The following is a 20,625-nucleotide window of genomic DNA, read 5'->3' as shown; positions in this document are numbered from 1 at the left end:
GCCCCGGAGGGGTGAGAAGTACGGAAGGCCCGAGTCGCCAGTCTTACGGGTGAGAACAACACGGTACACTCAGAGACGTGGGCTACCACTACACTACAGCAGGATAGCCAAGAAAGAGTGAAGTCAGCACGGTAGGCCTACAAACTCCCCCTGACCAGCGGGATTTCCCATTTGCTCTCAGACTGACCAGGCCTCCATTGTTAATCTGTATTCCGGACGGGTCCCTTAATACCACCAACAGTAAAGACCCTGAGTTGCATGACAGACTCCGTGTGGTTACTGCTGCTCCCGCGCACCATCACCACCAACATCCCTATTTACTGCCCTGAGGCTATACTCCTCCCGTGGGGAGTTATACTATCCTCTGCTGCACCCACAACATCAGCCTCAGCGGTCTGCCCTGCAGCGGCGGTTCACTCTAACCGCAATCCACGGGTGGCGTAGTCGGACATTCAGCATATAGACTGCCATTTGGTTTGACCGCCCTGGGCACGGACCGGATCGCCGCCACGGAGACTACAACCCCCAGCATCCACAAGAGGTCCGGTTCCGGGTATCCCCCCACACACACACGGCCCAGGGGGCGAGTCATAAGCACTGTACATATTCTACTGTCTAGCCGGTGGTGGTCAGTTTCCAAGGCAATGAGCTGTAAACAAGCTAAGACAAAAATGTTAATATTTCAAGAATGGCCAAAAATTATCCAGTATTATAACCTAATAGTAAAACCACAACACAGTGGTGGGCCACATTTATCAGAGATATTCTTCTCAAAAATGAATCTTCTAGAAGAGATTAAATGGTATGAGCTCTAAGCCTTTATGTAGTCCAAGTCTCAAGACAGGAAAATGTGTCTTGGATATGAAGTGAATGGAGGAAGACAACACAAGCGGTGGGAGTACAAACATATTCCATGTAACTGTTACCTATGTTGTGAGAAAGCACTTTACAACCCCCCTATGGGGTCCAGGTTCTACTTCTTAACCCAATCAAAAAGTAAAACAAAACATCATTGACCTTTGAGCTCCGAGATCCTGAGCTAGAGAAAGCCTCGTACCTTGTGTATAACATTTGCTGAAAATCACAATTGCTAACTTCTAGTACTTTTACTTTTCACAGATTAGCACAATGGAGCAAGAAGTTCAGCATTTACAAAAAGAGAAGTCTGTCATGGTTTTGCAATTAGAAGCTTTAAGAAGGGAAAGGAATGAGGCAGAAAAGGACTTGGATTTACTCTGTCACTTTTATAAGGAAGAAGCGCAAGCTCATAAACAACATATCTTACAGGTACAAGCCCATACACAACATATCTTACAGGTACGAGCCCACATATCTTACAGGTACAAGCTCATAAACAACATATCTTACAGGTACGAGCCCATACACAACATATCTTACAGGTACAAGCTCATAAACAACATATCTTACAGGTACAAGCCCATACACAACATATCTTACAGGTACGAGCCCATACACAACATATCTTACAGGTACGAGCCCATACACAACATATCTTACAGGTACAAGCTCATAAACAACATATCTTACAGGTACGAGCCCATACACAGCATATCTTACAGGTACGAGCCCATACACAACATATCTTACAGGTACGAGCCCATACACAACATATCTTACAGGTACGAGCCCATACAAAACATATCTTACAGGTACGAGCCCATACACAACATATCTTACAGGTACGAGCCCATACACAGCATATCTTACAGGTATGAGCCCATACACAACATATTTTACAGGTACAGACCTATAAACAACATATTTTGCAAGTAAAAGCCTACAGATATCTCCCAGTGTAACACCATACATGATGTATCTGACAGGTACAATACCACACACAACATATTTTACAGATCAAAGCACATAACCAGCATATTTCACAGGTAGAAACCAATAAACAGAATATTTTACAAGTGTAACTAATAACATACTGTATATTACAGGTACAAGCCCATAAATAAGCTATCTTGCAGGTACAAGTCCATAAACAACTTATCTTACAAGTACAAGTCCACAAACAACATGTCTTGCAGGTGTAGTCCCATAAACAACATATCTTACAGTAACAGGCCTATTAAAACATCTTATAGATACAACCAAGCCCATTAATGATATATCTGACAGATAAAAGCTCAATAAACTGTATATCTTACATGTACAAGTCCTTACAAGATATTTTACCGATAAAAGACCATACTCAACATATCTTACAGGGAAAGGCATAAAAACAACATATCAGGATTAACAGCTACACTGCTCAGTATTGCTGTACAATGTCCTTTTGCTGCTACTTGTGTGTGTGAGAGCAGGGTAGCCATGTCTGTCTTCTGTGGGAGATATCATAACAGTTACTCTCCTCCATAGATTTCTATGGGCAGTATATAACCTGATTCATCAGTGAAGTTGAAAAGCCATCTCCACTCTGTTTAGTATATGAACAGTTTAGCAAGGCGAGTTGGGCAGGTGGAAAAGAAAGGAACATGATGTGAGAAGAAAGTGTCAACAGTTGAATGCACAAAATTGGGACATTTAAGCCCTGCACTTGGACTACTCAGGAAAGCCTCCAAAACTGCCACCTTTGCGAAGGTTTAATATGAGTTCTAAGGTCTAAGGCAGGGGTCTCAAACTCAGCTGGGCATATGGGCAGCACACAGAAAAACATTTAATTTGGGGGGCCGCATTATTTGCATGACAAAGTGACATTTTTAGTGATACCATTTTATTTTCTATACACCTTTTGAACTGTTCCTCATATTGCAGACATGGTCCCCCATCCAGGTCCCCCATATTGCAGACATGGTCCCCCATATTGCAGATGACGCACCCCTGGGCCTTCGTCGCGCGGCATCGCGCGCACGGGAGCTTACCCGGAGCCGGATCTGCTGAGCGTTGTAGTCTCGTGGCGGTGACCCGGTCCGTGCCCAGGGAGTCAAACTGAGCGACGAGTCTATTAGCAGTAGATGTTGGATGACTACGCCACCCGTTGAATGCAGCTTTGGAGCTGCCGCTGCAAGGCAGACCGCTGAGGCCGGTGGAAGGATGGTGCAGCGGGGATGGTATAACCCCCAACGGGAGGGGTATGGCCTCAGGGCAGCCGACGTGGATGATGGGGGTAGCAGGAACCACTCAGAGACGATGCGTGTAGTTCAGGGTCTTTACTGGTGATAAAGATAGACCCTCCCGGAGTACTGGCTAGCGATCGGGGCCTGGTCAGTCCTTGAGCAGATGGGATCTCCCCTGGCCAGGCGGAGTTGTAGGCCTCCCAAACTGACTGTACTCTTCTGGCTACCTTGCTAGAGGCGGGTATAAGTAGCCCACGTCCCTGAGTGTACCGTGTGGTGCTCACCCGTATGGCCGGTGACTCGGGGCCTTCTAGTGGCGTCCGCTCCACGACGGCGGTGCTGGTCCCACGCGTGTGACCGTGCCTTCGGGTTTCTTGGCCAGAGGACCTGAAATCCCCTGCCGGGCGGTTTCTGCTGCTGGGTAAAGATTAGTCCCCACAGCCTCGGACTCCGGGTCCGGTGATAGCTTCTCAGTCAGGGCGAGCTCTGCAGCTGCCAGCCCCTGACTCTTTGTAGTACTGCTCCCACAGAGCTCCTGTTGTTTCTTCCTATGCTGCTTCTCTGTCTCTACTTCTTCTCTACTCTCTAACCCTGCCTCAGCCCTAGGTTTATATAGGGGAAGTTCTTCCCCTCCCAGGACTGGGCAGGAGGTGTGGCATGCACAGGATCCCTGACCAAGAGACCTCCCACCTGCTCTCAGACATAACATTGCCGTTACTGTGGAAACCAGACCCCTGGGGTGCCACACAGACATGGTCCCCCATATTGCAGACATGGTACTCCATCCTGGTCCTTATCTTGCAGACATGTCCCCCATCCAGGTCCCCCCCCCATACTGCGCACAGGGTCCCCGTCCCCCCATACTGTGCACAGGGTCCTCGTCCCCCCATACTGCGCACAGGGTCCTCGTCCCCCCATACTGCGCACAGGGTCCCCGTCCCCCCATACTTCGCTCAGGGTCCTCGTCCCCCCATACTGCGCACAGGGTCCCCATCCCCTTATACTGCGCTCAGGGTCCCCGTCCCCCCATACTTCGCTCAGGGTCCTCGTCCCCCCATACTGTGCACAGGGTCCCCGTCCCCTTATACTGCGCTCAGGGTCCCTGTCCCCCCATACTGCGCTCAGGGTCCCCATCCCCCCATACTGCGCTCAGGGTCCCCGTCCCCCCATACTGCGCTCAGGGTCCCCGTCCCCCCATACTGCGCTCAGGGTCCCCGTCCCCCCATACTGCGCTCAGGGTCCCCGTCCCCCCATACTGCGCTCAGGGTCCCCTTCCTCCCATACTGCGCACAGTGCCCCCCCCATACTGAGCACAGGTCCCCTGTGCTGTATTTCACATGACAGAGAAAAAAAAAAGATTCTCACCTGTCCTCCGTTCCCTCGGCGTCCTTTCTGCACCTGTGGCCCACAGGCATAGACCCCGTAACGATCGCGGCTCTCTCCAGCAGCCGCCGACATCAGCGCTGTAGTTCAGTGTATTGCCGCGCAGAGACCGGCTCTCTGCACAGCAATACCAGTGCCAGTCGCCGGCCTTTCAGAGGCCAGCAGCTGACATCTGCGCGTGTCAGTGACGTCATACGCCGCTGCGCTGGGACGCAGATGTCAGCTGCTGGCCTCTGATAGGCCGGCGGCTGACACTGGTATTGCTGTGCAGAGAGCCGGTCTCTGCGCGACAATACACTGCATTACAGCGCTGATGTCAGCGGCTGCTGCTGGAGAGAGCCGCGATCGTTACGGGGTCTATGTGCCTGCGGGCCGCAAGAAGCAGCCGGAGGGGCCGCATGCTGTCCGCGGGCCGCGTGTTTGAGACCCCTGGTCTAAGGGGTAACGTTTCTCCTTGTGGAGAGTGACACACCGGCTCTGGCATGCCAAAGTAAGGAGGCTTATTCGCCGTGCAATGCTCCTCTGGGAAATGTAATATGCAAATTGCCTCTTCAGAGAAAAAGAGAGGTGGCGCTATAGAGTTCAATTCTTCTTTTTCTCTGAAGAGGTAATTTGCATATGAGTTCTACAACTTTTACCGGCCGTAGCACCTGATTGTTGATCAAATCAGGGCAGCTGCCAAGTATACATATTGCCTACCTAAACATTATTACAGTCCACTTTATGACTGTTGCTTTTCTTCAGCAGGATAAGGCCCCTTGACCATATGGTAACAATTGTTTAGGAATGTTTTGAGGTCTATGACAGAGAATTCAAGGTGCTGATTTGTTTCCAAATTCCTCATATCTCAGTCCAATTGAGCATCTGCGACATGCACAGGAAAAAGGAGTCTGATCCAAGAAGGTTCCCACCCCACAAGGGATCTGCTGGTCATGTCTTGATGCCACCTTCAGTTGACTTTTGGCGTACATGCCTCAAGCAGCTCAAGGGGAACTTACACAATATTAGACAGGACTCAGGAAGTTTTAATGTCTAAATGTGCAAAATATTCTCTCCATATATCCGCTTGTAATATAGCCTTATCTGTCATGTGATCAGATATTCCATGCTTATCGGGGATTGCTGGAGGAACAGATGGATGCTCAGGAACATCGCTACAGAAAACTTCTAGAAGAAACTATCCAGGATGCCGTTCAACTTTCTGCTCGAAACCAAGAGCTTGAAATTGAGAACCAGCAACTCCAGAACAGTGAGCAAACCAACCGAAGCTTCATAGTTTCTAAAACCTCTCTGCGCATATGGGCATAACTGTACGTCCGCACTGGGGTGACCACATATGGAGCTGAGCTCCCTCCACATGTGGCTGACGCTGACTATTATTATTATTTATCATTATAGCACCATTTATTCCATGGCGCTTTACATGTGAAAAGGGGGTATACATAATAAAAAAAACAAGCAAGTACAATAATCTTGAACAAGTCACTGACTGGTACAGGAGGAGAGAGGACCCTGCCCGCAAGGGCTCACAATCTACAAGGGATGGGTGACTATATTAACCCTTTCACCCCCAAGCCTGTTTTCACTTTCCTGACCAGGCCAATTTTTTTAATTCTGACCAGTGTCCCTTCATGAGGTAATACCTCTGGAACGCTTCAACAGATCCCGGTGATTCTGAGTTTATTTTTTCGTGACATATTGTACTTCATGATAGTCGTAACATTTATTTGATATGACTTACGTTTATTTGTGAAAAAATCAGAAATTTGGCAAAAAATGTGAAAATTTTTGCAATTTTCAAACTTTTAATTTTTATGCCCTTAAACCAGAGAGATATGTCACACCAAATAGTTAATAAATAACATTTCCCACATGTCTACTTTACATCAGCACAATTTTGGAAACTTTTTTTGTTAGGAAGTTATGAGTGTTAAAAGTTGACCAGCGATTTCTCATTTTTACTACAAAATTTACAAACCATTTCTTTAGGGACCACATCACATTTGAAGTAACTTTGAGAGGTCTATATGACAGAAAATACCCCCAAAAATTCTAAAACTTCACCCCTCAAGGTGCTCAAAACCACATTCAAGAAGTATATTAACCCTTCAGGTGCTTCACAGAAATAAATGGAATGTGGAAAGAAAAGATAAACATAACTTTTTTTCACAAAAAGTTTACTTTAGAAACATTTTTTTTTACTTTCACAAGGGTAACACTAGACAACAGACCCCAAAATTTGTTGTGCAATTTCTCCTGAGCACACCAATACCCAATATGTGGGGGAAAAGCACTCTTTAGGTAAAAGGCAGAGCTCGGAATGTAAAATTTCCTGGCATAATTAGCAGATGATATGGTGCGTTTGGAGAGCCGCTGATGTGCCAAAACAGTGGAAACTCCCCACAAGTGACACCATTGTGGAAACTAGACCCCTCAAAGAACTTGTATAGATGTGTAGTGAGCCCCTTGAACCCCCAGGTTCTTAATAGGAGTTTATAATGTTGAGCCGTGAAAATTTTAAAAAATCACATTTTTCCCACACAAATGTTTTTTAGCCCCATATTTTGCATTTTCACAAGGGTAACAGGAGAAATTGCACCTTGACATTTGTTGTGCAATTTCTCCTGAGTACGCAGATACCCAATATGTGGAGGAAAACTACTGTTTGGGAGCACGGCAGGGCTTGGAAGGGAAGGCGCGCCATTGGTCTTTTTGAATGCAAAATTTGCTGGAATGATTAGCAGATGCCATGTCGCGTTTGGAGAGCCCCTGATGTGACTAAACAGTGGAAACCCCCCACAAGTGACACGGCACCATTTTGGAAACTAGACCCCTCAGTAAACATATCTAGGTGGTGAACACCTTGAAACCCCTGGTGCTTCACAGAAGTTTATAACATTCAGCCTTGAAAATAAAAAAAATCACATTTTTCCAGCATGAATATTTTTTAGCCCCAAATTTTGCATTTTTACAAGGGTAACAGGAGAAAATGAACACCCAATATTTGTTGTTCAATTTCTCCTGAGTACGCAGATACCCCATATGTGGTCAAAAACTACTTTTGAGGCATAGTGCAAGCTCAGAAAGGAAGAAGCGACATATTGGAGTTCAGATTTTGCTGGATTGGTTTGAGGGTGCCTGAACCCCCCATAAGTGACCCCATTTTACAAACTACACCTCTCAATGAATTCATTTAGGGGATCATATTGACCCTACAGGTTTGTCACAGCATTTTATACCATTTGGCAGTGAAAAAAATATTACATTTTTACCACCAAATTTTTGTTTTAGCCCCAGATTTTACATTTTCACACTGGGAAATGAGTACAAATGGCAACAAAATTTGTCCTCCAATTTCTGCTGAATGTAGAAATACCCCATATGTGACTGTGCAGTACTGCTTAGCCATACGGCGAAACTCGGGAGGGACGGAGCACTTTTTGCCTCTTGGAGCACAGATTTTCCTAGAATAGTTTGCGGACTCCATATACAGAGCCCCTGCGTGGTAGAAGAGAAAAATCCCCCTCAAGTGACCCCATTTTGGAAATTATACCTTATATACAGGTATAGTGACTATTTTGACTCCATGGGTGTTTTCCAGAAACAAGCAGTGGATGTTGCTAAGTGAAGATTGCAAACTGCCGTTGTTGTGACCAAAACGTTATAGTGACCAGTATGTTGTAGTGACCAGTATGTTATGGCCTGCTGTTGCTTCTGGAGACATGCACCAGTAAATTAGACGGGCTCTCATCGCCACAGGAATGGCAAACATGTGAACACTAACTGCAGTTTAGGTACACTTTGGAGCTCAGAAGGGAAGGGGACATTTGGATTTGGCAGCTGGATTTCTAAAAGAAGGGCAAGGTGCCATTTCGTTTTTCTAGAGCCTTTGTGATACCAGTAACGTGGAGGCACTCTATATTTCCATTAACAGATGATGGACCTGAGTGGGGACTTCCTTTTTTTGTGAATGGAGTTGAAGCTTTTATTGGGAACATTTTACATAACAATTGGGATCACATTTATCCTGTGCTCTACGCTGATCACTTATATAGGGGTTTCCATCTAAATGTACAAATGACGTGACTCCGATGAAACCCCCAAGGGATCCGTTCACTCTAATAAGGCAGCAGAGTTACTCTTGACTCCGTCTGGCATCTGTTCAGTGTCGTCCTTCTTTTCAGAAGTGCACAAAACTGTGTCCGATGGCACTTTTATGCACACCTAATAAAAAGACGGACACTGCTGGATTATAGGCTGTAGTGCCGGCGTCCCTGCCCTCTGCTAGGCAGGGACGCTGTTCCCCTCACCGCTCTGCTCCGTGCCCGGCGTCCCTCTCCCGCTCTGCTGGCAGCGCGCGCTCCTTCCCGGCCACTGTGCTTAGGGCGCGCGCGCGCACCCTCTCTCCCTCTTAAAGGGGCCGCGCACGCCGTCCTAAGGAGTCCCCGGAGGACTTTACCATATATAAGGCACCTCCTCCAAAATGGAGGTGCCCGAGCAATGTTGTTTGCACCTGTGTCTCACCTGTGCTTCAGCCCTCAGGTCCCGTTGCCAGTTACCTGCCAGTTACCTGCCAGATTCCTGCCTGATTACTTGCTACCTGCCTGCTAGTCTGAGGTCCGACGGTCTGCCTTACTAATCCTGTCAGTCTGTCTATGGACCAGCTTGCCCGCTCACCTGGGAGCGCACATCAGCTACCTGCCTGCTTGCCTGTGGTCCGACGGTCTGCCTTCCAACTCCTGTCAGTCTGTCTATGGACCAGCTTGCCCGCTCACCTGGGAGCGCACATCTGCTACCTGCCTGCTAGCCTACCTGGAGGCTCCGCCGTCACGTGCTGTGACCACCTGCCTGTCCAGTGACTCCTGCCCGCTCACCTGGGAGCGCTCATCTGCTACCAGTCTGCTTGCCTACCCGGAGGCTCTGCCGTCACGTGCTGTGACCACCCGCCTGTCCAGAGACTTCTGCCCGCTCACCTGGGAGCACTCATCTGTCGCCTGTCCGCTGGTCTTCCTGGAGGCTCCGCCGTCACATGCTGTGACCACCCGTTCATCCAGAGACTCTCGCCTGCTCACCTGGGAGCTCACGTCTATCTTCAGCCGCCACAGGTCGTACCAACCCTATACCTAGAGACTGCCCCGGTCACCTGCCGTGATCTCCAGCCCGTTCACTCAGAGACTGTCCCGTTCACTCAGACTGTCCCGTTCACCTGCTGAGACTTCCAGCCCGTCTTCCCTGGTCGCCACCCGCTCCTTTACAAGGACCGCCCCCTTGTATAGTAGCTCAGAGGTTCCGCCTCCCAGACCCGTTACATAGGCCAGACGGCGTCCACAGTGCCTCCATCTGCCTCATTATAGGGAATCTTCTGCCGGGGTTTCCGTCTGAATCACGCATTTCAGAGATTTACACAGAAACCCTGGCGTAAGCGCTCAGCGCAGAGCGCAGGATAAATGTGTGCCGAGCCTTTGGGATGCAGAATGAACAAATCAACAGAAGGTGAAGAATTAGTTTTATTTATTTTTTACGCTGTTCCTCGTGCGGTATAAGTGATTAGGCGACTTTATTCTTCATGTCAATGTGATTACAGTGATACCAGATTTATATCGGGTTTTTATGATTTGCAGCTGTCACACACTAAAAGATGCTTTTTATTGTAAAAACAAGTTTTTGCATCGCCATATTTTGATAGCTATAATTTTTCCATATTTCACCCTACAGTCATGTGACTCCTTGTTTTGACATTTTTATTGGTACCATTTTTGGGCAAATTACATTTTTTGATCGCTTTCTATTCCGTTTTTTGCAAAGCAGAATGAACAAAAACCAGCAATTCAGGAATTGTTATTTTGAGATTTTTTTATGCCACTCCGCATGTGGTAAAGTTGATATGGCAGCTTTATTCTTCGGGTCAGTACAGCGATACCACATTTATATCATTTTTTTATGTTTTGGCGCTTTTAAAAAATAATTATTTTTGCATCGCTTTATTCTGAGAGCTGTAACTTTTTTATTTTTCCGCTGCCAGAGCTGAATGGCAACTTGTTTTTTGCGGCACCAGATGACGTTTTCAGCGATACCATTTTTATTTACATTCGTTTTTTTGATCGAGTTTTATTCCACTTTTTGTATGATGATAAAGCATCGTTTTTTGCCTTGCTTTTAATTTTCTTTTTTTTATGGTGTTCACTGAAGGGGTTAAGATCAGCGTCTGACAGGCAGGAAGGAGGCATCTCAGCTCCTGCTCTCTCACCTAGCATCGATCGTGGGCGTTGCGGTGGGGTGTTAGCTCTGACATAGAGCTGACACCTGCACTTAATCGCAGCGGCGCTCAGCATGAGCCTGCGCGATCGCGGCGCCGTGTACACATGGCAGAAGCGCCTGTACAGCGCATGTCGGGAAGAGGTTAAATAAATGATGTCACAGCCAGTGCGAGCACATGCTGGATCCCATAGACGCCCCATGATGCCAGGTGCCCATGGATTTCTGTGACATCGCCACCCTCTTGGTTCTCCTCTGAAGCTTATCTATTTGTTGAGCTTCAAAGAAGACTGAGATTTACACTATAGTATTGCAGTATATCGTACAAGCAATCAGACAATAGCAGGTTCAAGTCCTCTAAGGGGTAAGGGGAATAACAAGTATTGCAGTATATAGTACAAGCAATCAGACAATAGCTGGTTCAAGTCCTCTAAGGGGTAAGGGGAATAACAAATTAAGTTGAAAAAAAAAAAAGTTTCAACCAATGTCAGAATAGCAATTTTTTTTGATTCCCTACACGTCCCTAAAAAAATACAATAAAAAGTGATCAAAAGCTGTACAGTATGTGCCCCAAAATGTTATCAAAGAAAATGTCAGTTTGCCCCGCATGAAGCCAAGGCCTTATCCAGCTCCGCTGGTGGACAAGTAAAAATGTTACAGAAAATTACGACTCAAAACAAATTCTTTTTTTTTACTTTTACAAACTTCAAAATTTTTTTCACCATGTGCATAAAAAAACTACGATATATAGATATACAGTACAGACCAAAAGTTTGGACACACCTTCTCATTTAAAGATTTTTCTGTATTTTCATGACTATGAAAATTGTACATTCACACTGAAGGCATCAAAACTATGAATTAACACATGTGGAATTATATACTTAACAAAAAAAGTGTGAAACAACTGAAAATATGTCTTATATTCTAGGTTCTTCAAAGTAGCCACCTTTTGCTTTGATGACTGCTTTGCACACTCTTGGCATTCTCTTGATGAGCTTCAAGAGGTAGTCACCAGAAATGGTTTTCACTTCACAGGTGTGCCCTGTCAGGTTTAATAAGTGGGATTTCTTGCCTTATAAATGGAGTTGGGACCATCAGTTGTGTTGTGCAGAAGTCTGGTGGATACACAGCTGATAGTCCTACTGAATAGACTGTTAGAATTTGTATTATGGCAAGAAAAAAGCAGCTAAGTAAAGAAAAACGAGTGGCCATCATTACTTTAAGAAATGAAGGTCAGTCAGTCCGAAAAATTGGGAAAACTTTGAAAGTGCAGTTGCAAAAACCATCAAGCGCTACAAAGAAACTGGCTCATATGAGGACCAACCCAGGAAAGGAAGACCAAGAATCACCTCTGCTTCTGAGGATAAGTTTATCCGAGTCACCAGCCTCAGCAATCGCAGGCTAACAGCAGCTCAGATTAGAAACCAGGTCAATGCCACACAGAGTTCTAGCAGCAGACACATCTCTTCATCAACTGTTAAGAGGAGACTTTGTGCAGCAGGCCTTCATGGTAAAATAGCTGCTAGGAAATCACTGCTAAGGACAGGCAACAAGCAGAAGAGTCTTGTTTAGGCTAAAGCACACAAGGAATGGACATTAGACCAGTGGAAATCTGTGCTTTGGTCTGATGAGTCCAAATTTGAGATCTTTTGTTCCAACCACCGTGTCTTTCTGCGACGCAGAAAAGGTGAATGGATGGACTCTACATGCCTGGTTCCCACCGTGAAGCATGGAGGAGGAGGTGTGATGGTGTGGGGGTGCTTTGCTGGTGACACTGTTGGGGATTTATTCAAAATTGAAGGCATACTGAACCAGCATGGCTACCACAGCATCTTGCAGCGACATGCTATTCCATCCGGTTTGCGTTTAGTTGGACCATCATTTATTTTTCAACAGGACAATGACCCCAAACACACCTCCAGGCTGTGTAAGGGCTATTTGACCAAGAAGGAGAGTGATGGGGTGCTACGCCAGATGACCTGGCCTCCACAGTCACCAGACCTGAACCCAATCGAGATGGTTTGGGGTGAGCTGGACCGCAGAGTGAAGGCAAAAAGGCCAACAAGTGCTAAACATCTCTGGGAACTCCTTCAAGATTGTTGGAAGACCATTTCCGGTGACTACCTCTTGAAGCTCATCAAGAGAATGCCAAGAGAGTGCAAAGCAGTCATCAAAGCAAAAGGTGGCTACTTTGAAGAACCTAGAATATAAGACCTATTTTCAGTTGTATCACACTTTTTTGTTAAGTATATAATTCCACATGTGCTAATTCATAGTTTTGATGCCTTCAGTGTGAATGTACAATTTTCATAGTCATGAAAATACAGAAAAACCTTTAAATGAGAAGGTGTGTCCAAACTTTTGGTCTGTACTGTATATCTATATCTATATCTATCTATATATATATATATATATATATATATATCTATATATATATATATATATTTACACAGTGATGTGAAAGTGTTTGCCTCCTTTCTGATTTCTTATTCTTTTGCAGGTTTGTCACTTAAATGTTTCAGATCACAAAACAAATTTAGATATTAGACAAAGAAAACACAAGGAACACAAAATGCAGTTTTTAAATTAAGCTCTTTATTATTAAGGGAAAAACAAATCCACACCTCAATTCAGGGCCCCAAAGAAAATAAAAACGATGTCACCTATCGCAATGGTGCTGTTCCAGGAATATAAGTGCTGCTACTGTTGGTTGTGTCATGTCACCTCTGTAGCCAATCAGTGACTGCTGGTCAGCAGTGTCTGATTGGGTGAAGTGGGCATGTGACACAACAATGTCACGTAACTCACTGGGAATAGCAGCGCAGATAGAACTGGAATGTCGCTGCCGCGGGAGGTGAGTATCCATTGTTTTCATTTTCTATGGGTCACTGAATTCATTAAGCAGGGGTTCTGTAGTAATGGACAGTCCCTTTAAACTTTAACATTGAGAGTCCATTTAAGGAAGTATGTGTTTATATATTGTAAGAAAAAACATGTATTCACGCATACCCCTATGTGTGCCTACAGTATCTACACCTGAACTTCCAAAAGCTCAGAAAGTCTGATAATCCAGGAACATGGTGGTCGCAATAATGACTAATGCTTATACTGGTATTTCATAAAAGGCTGATCATTATTGCAGTTAATTGTACCCTTAATATCCTATTTCAGGCTTAACAGCTCTGGAAAGAAATGACTTGAAGAAACCCTGAGTGACTACTCTATGTAGTATAAATGCATACAGAGAAATATCATTAAAGAAGAAGCATCACTCATCTGATAAAGGCAATCCGGTGCTGCTCCCTGGTATTTGTTTTTGTGCTGCAGCAATAACGCCTTTCCACCCACGTGACTGTACAGCGGTCCGGTACCAAACACCACTGAGGGCAGTGATTGCAGCAGTCACGTGGGTAGATCATGGGGACATTTACCTAAAACTTGCTTGATATGGATTGTACCCATTGCCGGTCCTGTGGCACTTCAAGGTTTGTTTCAACACCAAAAGGAAGCTATCCCATGTTGGCACGTGATTAGCGATGTACTTGACGGGAGCTGGATGTCAGTCTCATTCGGTTAGATAAGGTAGTCCCTGTTTGTCTAGCCCACTGCCTTGGATGAAAAGTAACCCCACACATGAATGTTCAAGGAAGCATTACTGTTGACGTGGCACAGGACTCATGGTAGCACTCAACTTTTCTTCGCAAGATAATCATTCTTCCAGATGTCCCGAACAGTCTGATGGGGTCTTCATTGGAGAAAATAACTTTCCTCCAGTCCTCTGGAATCCAATCCTTGTTCTTCCTGAAAAGTTATTTTCTCTGTTGAAGCCCCCATGAGAGTGTTTAGGAAATCTGGAGGAATGAATGCCCAGAGATGAAAGGCTGACTGCTCCCATGAGTCCTGTGTCATGCCAACAGTAAAGCATCCTGAGATCATTCATTTGTGGGCCTGCTTTTCATCCAAGGGTTCAAAATTCCATCAATGACAACATCTGAAAGTCGTTTGTATGTTCTCCTTGTCTTTGTGTGGGTTTACTCTGGGTTCTCTGGTTTTCTCCTACAATCCAAAGACATACTGATAGAGAATTTAGAATGTGAGCCCTGATGGGGACTGCGATGATGATGTCTGTAAAGTGCTGTGGAATTAATAGCGCTATATAAGTGAGCAAAATAAATAAATCCATTTCAGGGGGCTCACTCATAATTTTGCATAAGAACACTGCCCTGAATAAACATTGGGATCTCAACATCCTCCAAGAAAAACTTCTCCAACGTTACAGGAGCAATTTGGTGATGAATATGGATGTTCGGGTTCAGGCGAACTAGAATAAAAAGTTTGGTTCGGTATATGAACTTGACCCCGAACACGAACCCAATACAAGTCAATGTGGACCTGAACTTCTGTGCTTTAAAATGGCTGTAAAATGGTCACAGTAAGGGCTGAGGGGCTGCAAAAGGAAGCTCAATGGGGGTAAGAGCAGGATAAGTGCCCTGCAAACAAATTTGGATAGGTAAATGACTTAAAATAACAGATGGGCGTGAAGAGGAATGAATATTCATTCTCTTTAGGAGTGGGCACACTTGGTAGCTGCAGCTGCCGGCTACTACCTGTGCCCGCTGCTCCAGCTTCGCAACCCGCCCTACCACCCTCCACAGACGGGAGAACAGCTGAGCGGTGACGGGATGCGGGACTCAGCCCTCATAGCTTGACAGTCCCGCAGAAAACAGGACGGTTGGGAGCTATGAGGGATGTGCGTTAAACCGGCTAGGTCCAGAGCTGCTACGATATTTCAACCGTTATCGCACGCCACCAGGCCGGGCTTGAGCTTCACCGGCACCAACCACTCATGTATCTGTTGTTTGATCCCATGCGCATTGTGGGATTTGTACCCCAAACAGAGGAGTTTAAGAACAGCCTGCTGTTTTTTCCCCCTGGCTGTGCTGAAGTTGGTGGTGCGGGTCTTACTGTGACCGGATGAGAAGGTGGTGGAGAAAGCAGAGTAGGAAGAGGAGGAGGCGGCAACCTGGACAGAGAAACGTCCAGCAATCCTCGGTGGTGGTAGGACATGGACTAGAACTCCTTTTGCCTTTGTCCCAGCCGCCACTACATTTACCCAGTGATCCGTTAGGGAGATATAATGTCCGTGCCCGTGCTTACTGGTCCACGTATTGGTGGTTATGTGGACCTTGCCGCTAATGGCGTTGCACAGTACACACCTTATTTTGTTCACAACATGTGTGTGCAGGGCAGGGATGGCATGCCTGGAAAAGTAGTGGCGGCTGGGAAAAACGTACTGCAAGACAGCCACCGCCATCAGTTTTTTTAAACTATCCATCTCCACCAGCCTGAATGGCAGCATTTCAAAGGCCAGTAATTTGGAAATACTGTCATTCAGGACCATGGCTCGTGGGTGGGTTGAAGGGTATCTCCTCCGTCTCCTGAGGGTTTGAACACTTCCATGGGATGGTGTGGAGATGCACAGTGACACTGGTGGTGGTGCTGTCACATCCTCTCTTTGCGGAGAGGCAGGTGGCCCTGTTGAGCTGGAGGAAGAGGCCGAGACCGCAACAGAAGAGGGAGCAGGAGGAGACTCAGATCTGTTATGCTTTTTAAGATGTTTACTCCACTGCACCTCGTGCTTGGAATTCAGATGCCTCATCATGCAGGTGGTGCTCTGGTTCAGAAGATTTATGCCTCCCTTCAGGCTCTGACGGCACAGTTTGCAAACCACTTGTTGCTTGTCATCAGCAAATTCCTTGAAGAAATGCCATGCTAAAAAGCTCTTTTGAGCTGGCTTTCATGTGATTTAAGGGGCGCGGTGGACAGTATCATCCGTCATACTGGCTAGGGGCCATCCGCTGTGCCTTTGCACCCTGCTCCCTCTTTTGCTGCACTGCCAAGGCAGCATGACCACCTCCTCTTCCTCCGAACTGCGCACGTCACTAGGATGGCCTCCTCTCCATGTGGGGTCTAGGACCTCATCATCCCATGCATCATCTTCCACCCACTCCTCACCCCTGCCCTCCTTGCAGGTCTGCACACTGAAAAAGGACGCAGTAGTTGGCAACTGTGTTTCGCCATCCTCTGACATGTGCTGCGGTGGTCCACTGACCATGTGCTCTAGCCCTCCCACGTACTCCTCCTCCAACTTGACAAGTGGTTGGGCATGAGTGCACTCAATCTCTTCCACTTCAAAAATTATTTGTTTGGCCTACAAATGACAAAGCAACGGCTGCAGAGTGCTATAACTTTTTTTGTACCAAAAATGGCAAAAGCTCCTACTGCAGAGTAGAATTATTTTTTTGCTACACTACTCATATAGACACAGTGGAACAGTAAAATTATTTTTATGGCCTGCAAATGGCAAATAGACGGCTGCAGAGTAGATTTATTTTTAAGGGACGCTACTCGTACAGACACGGCTGCAGAGCACACAGAGGCTTTTTGGGACTGTATTCCCACAGGCGGGATTGTAGAGTACACACACAGCAGTTTAAAGGCACAGTACTCCCACAGGCGAGGTTGCTGAGTACACACAGGAGCTTTTTGCCACAATACTCACACAGGCAGGGGTGCAGAGTACACACAGTGGCTTATTGTCACAGTAGTCCCGCAGATATGGGTGCAGAGTACACACAGTGGTTTTTGGCACAGTACTCCCACTGAAACACGTTCAGAGTACACACAGCAGATTTTTGCAGAATGCGCAACCTAACATTGTCCCTCACTCCAGCTGCATCCTGTCCCTACACTAATCAGAGCAGAATGGCGGCGGCACTCATAATCTGGCATTTCTGCAATACTTGACATGGCTGTGATGGCTCCGGAAGTGTCTACAGCATAGAAGTGTGTTGATTGGCTGCGCTGCAGCCATACAACAAACTTTATTAGACGTCTGTAGCCAAACAAAACTCGGGCATCCTGTTAAAAGTCTGTGTTTGAAGTTCGGTACCGGACACTAGGACACTAATGTTAAAGTTCGGGTTCGCTCATCCCTAGTGATCAACAATGCTTTTTCCAACATGAGTGAAACCAAGTCACAGGCAAAAGTGATAACTAAGTGGCACTTGAACAAAATATTGAAAGTTTGGGCTCATGACCAGGACATTGGAGCAGGGGCGGACACTGACAGCTTGGGGCCCCTATACAAGAAATGTTTTTGGGCCCTCTTACTCTTATGATGACAAAACTACAGATTATATACCATATAGATATATCTTCTCATTGTGTGTATTGCCACCCCTTATTCCATAGTGTCCTCTCTTGTTATGTACAGCACCGTTCCTTACATATTGGATTCGCTTGTTATTTATAGCGTCTGTCTTTATCACATAGCGTACTCTTCTATTAAATATATAATGAAATGACTGCTGATGGAACATTGGAAAGCTTCATTTCTAATGGAGGAGGCTGATGAACTGGTCTTTTGGTCATCTGCTGCTCAATCAGCAGTCATTTTACATCTAACGAAAGAACACTCTATATAATAAAGAGAGGGCGCTGTGAATAACAAAAATCACAAGAATATGCTATGTAAGGGATGGTGCTATATATAAAAAGAGATGATACTATGTAATAATGGGACGGCACTGTACATAACAGAGAACATATATAATAAGATAATAAGAGATGGTGTTATAACTACAGAGGATGCTATGTAATAAGGGATGGAGTTATCTATATATATATAATCGTCTTATCCCGTCTGTCTTTCTGTCTGTCTGTCTAGGAAATCCTGCGTCGCTCATTGGTCCGGCAGCGGCCAATCAGCGACGCGGGATTTCAGAAAAAAGATGGCGGCCGTTAGCGGCTCATCTGCGGGACGGAGATGCAGCCGGGAGATGACCGGCGCGAGGCGCTCATCTCCCGGCCGGTAGCAGCAGAAGGACCTCGACCGCCGGCGCCGCTGACCTCCATGCGGAAGGGAGGACCGGGGAGCGGCACTGCGGGTCGGGATACTTCTGCTGCAAGCAGCCGCTCATCTCCCGGCTTCTCGCAGCGGAAGTAGCCGCACAGGCAGCGGCGCTGACATCCATGCGGCTAGGGTGTCAAGGGAGGACCGGGGAGCTGCGCTGCGGGTCGGGATACTTCTGCTGCGAGCAGCCGCTCATCTCCCGGCTTCTCGCAGCGGAAGTAGCCGCACAGGCAGCGGCGCTGACATCCATGCGGCTAGGGTGTCAAGGGAGGACCGGGGAGCGGCGCTGCGGGTCGGGATACTTCTGCTGCGAGCAGCCGCTCATCTCCCGGCTTCTCGCAGCGGAAGTAGCTGCACAGGCAGCGATGCTCCCCGGTCCTCACCAATACGATTCCGCTCCCCGGTCCTCACCAATACGATTCGCCGGAGACCGCGACCAATCAGTGATCTTGGCGCAAAAGTTAAACACCGCTGTGCTGATTGGTCGCGGCCGCTGCCCGCGACCAATCAGCGATCTTGGAGCCACATTTAAACACTGTGCTGATTGGTCGTGGACGCTGCCCGCGACCAATCAGCGATCTTGCCGACACATTTAAACACTGATGTGCTGATTGGTCGCGGACGCTGCCCGCGACCAATCAGCGATTTTGGCGCCACATTTAAACACTGATGTGCTGATTGGTCGCGGACGCTGCCCGCGACCAATCAGCGATTTTGGCGCCACATTTAAACACTGCTGTGCTGATTGGTCGTGGACGCTGCCCGCGACCAATCAGCGATCTTGCCGACACATTTAAACACTGCTGTGCTGATTGGTCGCGGACGCTGCCCGCGACCAATCAGCGATTTTGACGCCACATTTAAACACTGCTTTGCTGATTGGTCACGGTGGCCGGCCGCGACCAATCAGCGATATTGCCGCCAAATTTAAACACTGCTTTGCTGATTGGTCGCGGTGGCCGGCCGTGCCCAATCAGCGATTTTGGCGCCAGATTTAAACACCGCTCTGCTGATTGCATCTAAGTAGTCAGTGACTTCCACTAATTTGTCCCACATTTGTGTTACCATAGGGTAGAGGAAGACGGTACTGGCTATCTTATTGGGTATACTCATTTGTACTAAATGAGGTCTTCCTGATGGTCGTGGGGTGTTGTCTTTGGCACGTTTATAACGTTTATAGATGGTATGAAGAGGGATGGCTCTCATATCTACTTTACTATGGGGAATAAGATAAGTGGCTGGAGTTAGCCGGGCCAACGTACAAGTCCCCCCTACTCCGACTGGAAGCCATTTATATGCATTATTCCCACAGACCCAATATGTGGCTGATGGCAGATCCCATAAAGCAGAGTGCTGTAATACTAATTTATGTACCAAATCGATAAAAACTGTGTTATTTGATAACATACACCATGAAGGCATTTGTCCCAGGGGGCTACAATATCCAACATCCGGATTGCCACATGTTGGATCACTAGGCTTATATTCAGAAGATTCATTGCAAGGGATGTTATCAGATATTTTATAACATGTGTCATTGGTACCTTTTATAAACAGATTTGCATGTACCCATGAGTGATTATGAATGTATCTTTCCAACAATGACGGTTTAAAAGCATCTGCCATACTAGAGGTAGCATTAAACCTGATTTGTAGACCTTCAGTTGGTATGAAGCCTAAATTAGTCAAGGAGGACTTGTTTCTGGGCACCCATTTGTTTCCTTTAAGGGCAAGCGCAGGTTAACAGCCGCTCAGATTAGAGACCAGGTCAATGCCACACAGAGTTCTAGCAGCAGACACATCTGTTCAACAACTGTTAAGAGGAGACTTTGTGCAGCAGGCCTTCATGGTAAAATAGCTGCTAGGAAACCACTGCTAAGGGCAGGCAACAAGCAGAAGAGACTTGTTTGGGCTAAATAACACAAGGAATGGACATTAGACCAGTGGAAATCTGTGCTTTGGTCTGATGAGTCCAAATTTGAGATC

At 46.6% G+C, this 20,625-nt stretch overlaps 1 protein-coding gene across 1 annotated transcript in view; it reads left to right on the top strand.

Annotated features, from left to right (window-relative positions):
• Positions 1–14,684, top strand: part of LOC141164117 (uncharacterized) — an 89,016-nt gene extending 74,332 nt beyond the window's left edge. Inside the window, exons 12-14 of the mRNA XM_073649268.1 lie at positions 1,120–1,287; positions 5,565–5,715; positions 13,896–14,684. Coding sequence (XP_073505369.1) covers positions 1,120–1,287; positions 5,565–5,715; positions 13,896–13,936 — 360 coding nt within the window. The 3' untranslated portion in view covers positions 13,937–14,684. The remainder of the gene's footprint in view (positions 1–1,119; positions 1,288–5,564; positions 5,716–13,895) is intronic.
• Positions 14,685–20,625: the final 5,941 nt, after the last annotated feature.

Source organism: Phyllobates terribilis, unplaced genomic scaffold (assembly GCF_046119375.1).
Source record: "Phyllobates terribilis strain yellow unplaced genomic scaffold, ASM4611937v1 Scaffold_10__3_contigs__length_209671492, whole genome shotgun sequence".
Classification (NCBI taxonomy): domain Eukaryota; kingdom Metazoa; phylum Chordata; class Amphibia; order Anura; family Dendrobatidae; genus Phyllobates; species Phyllobates terribilis.
This window is presented reverse-complemented; position numbering and strand designations above follow the sequence as displayed.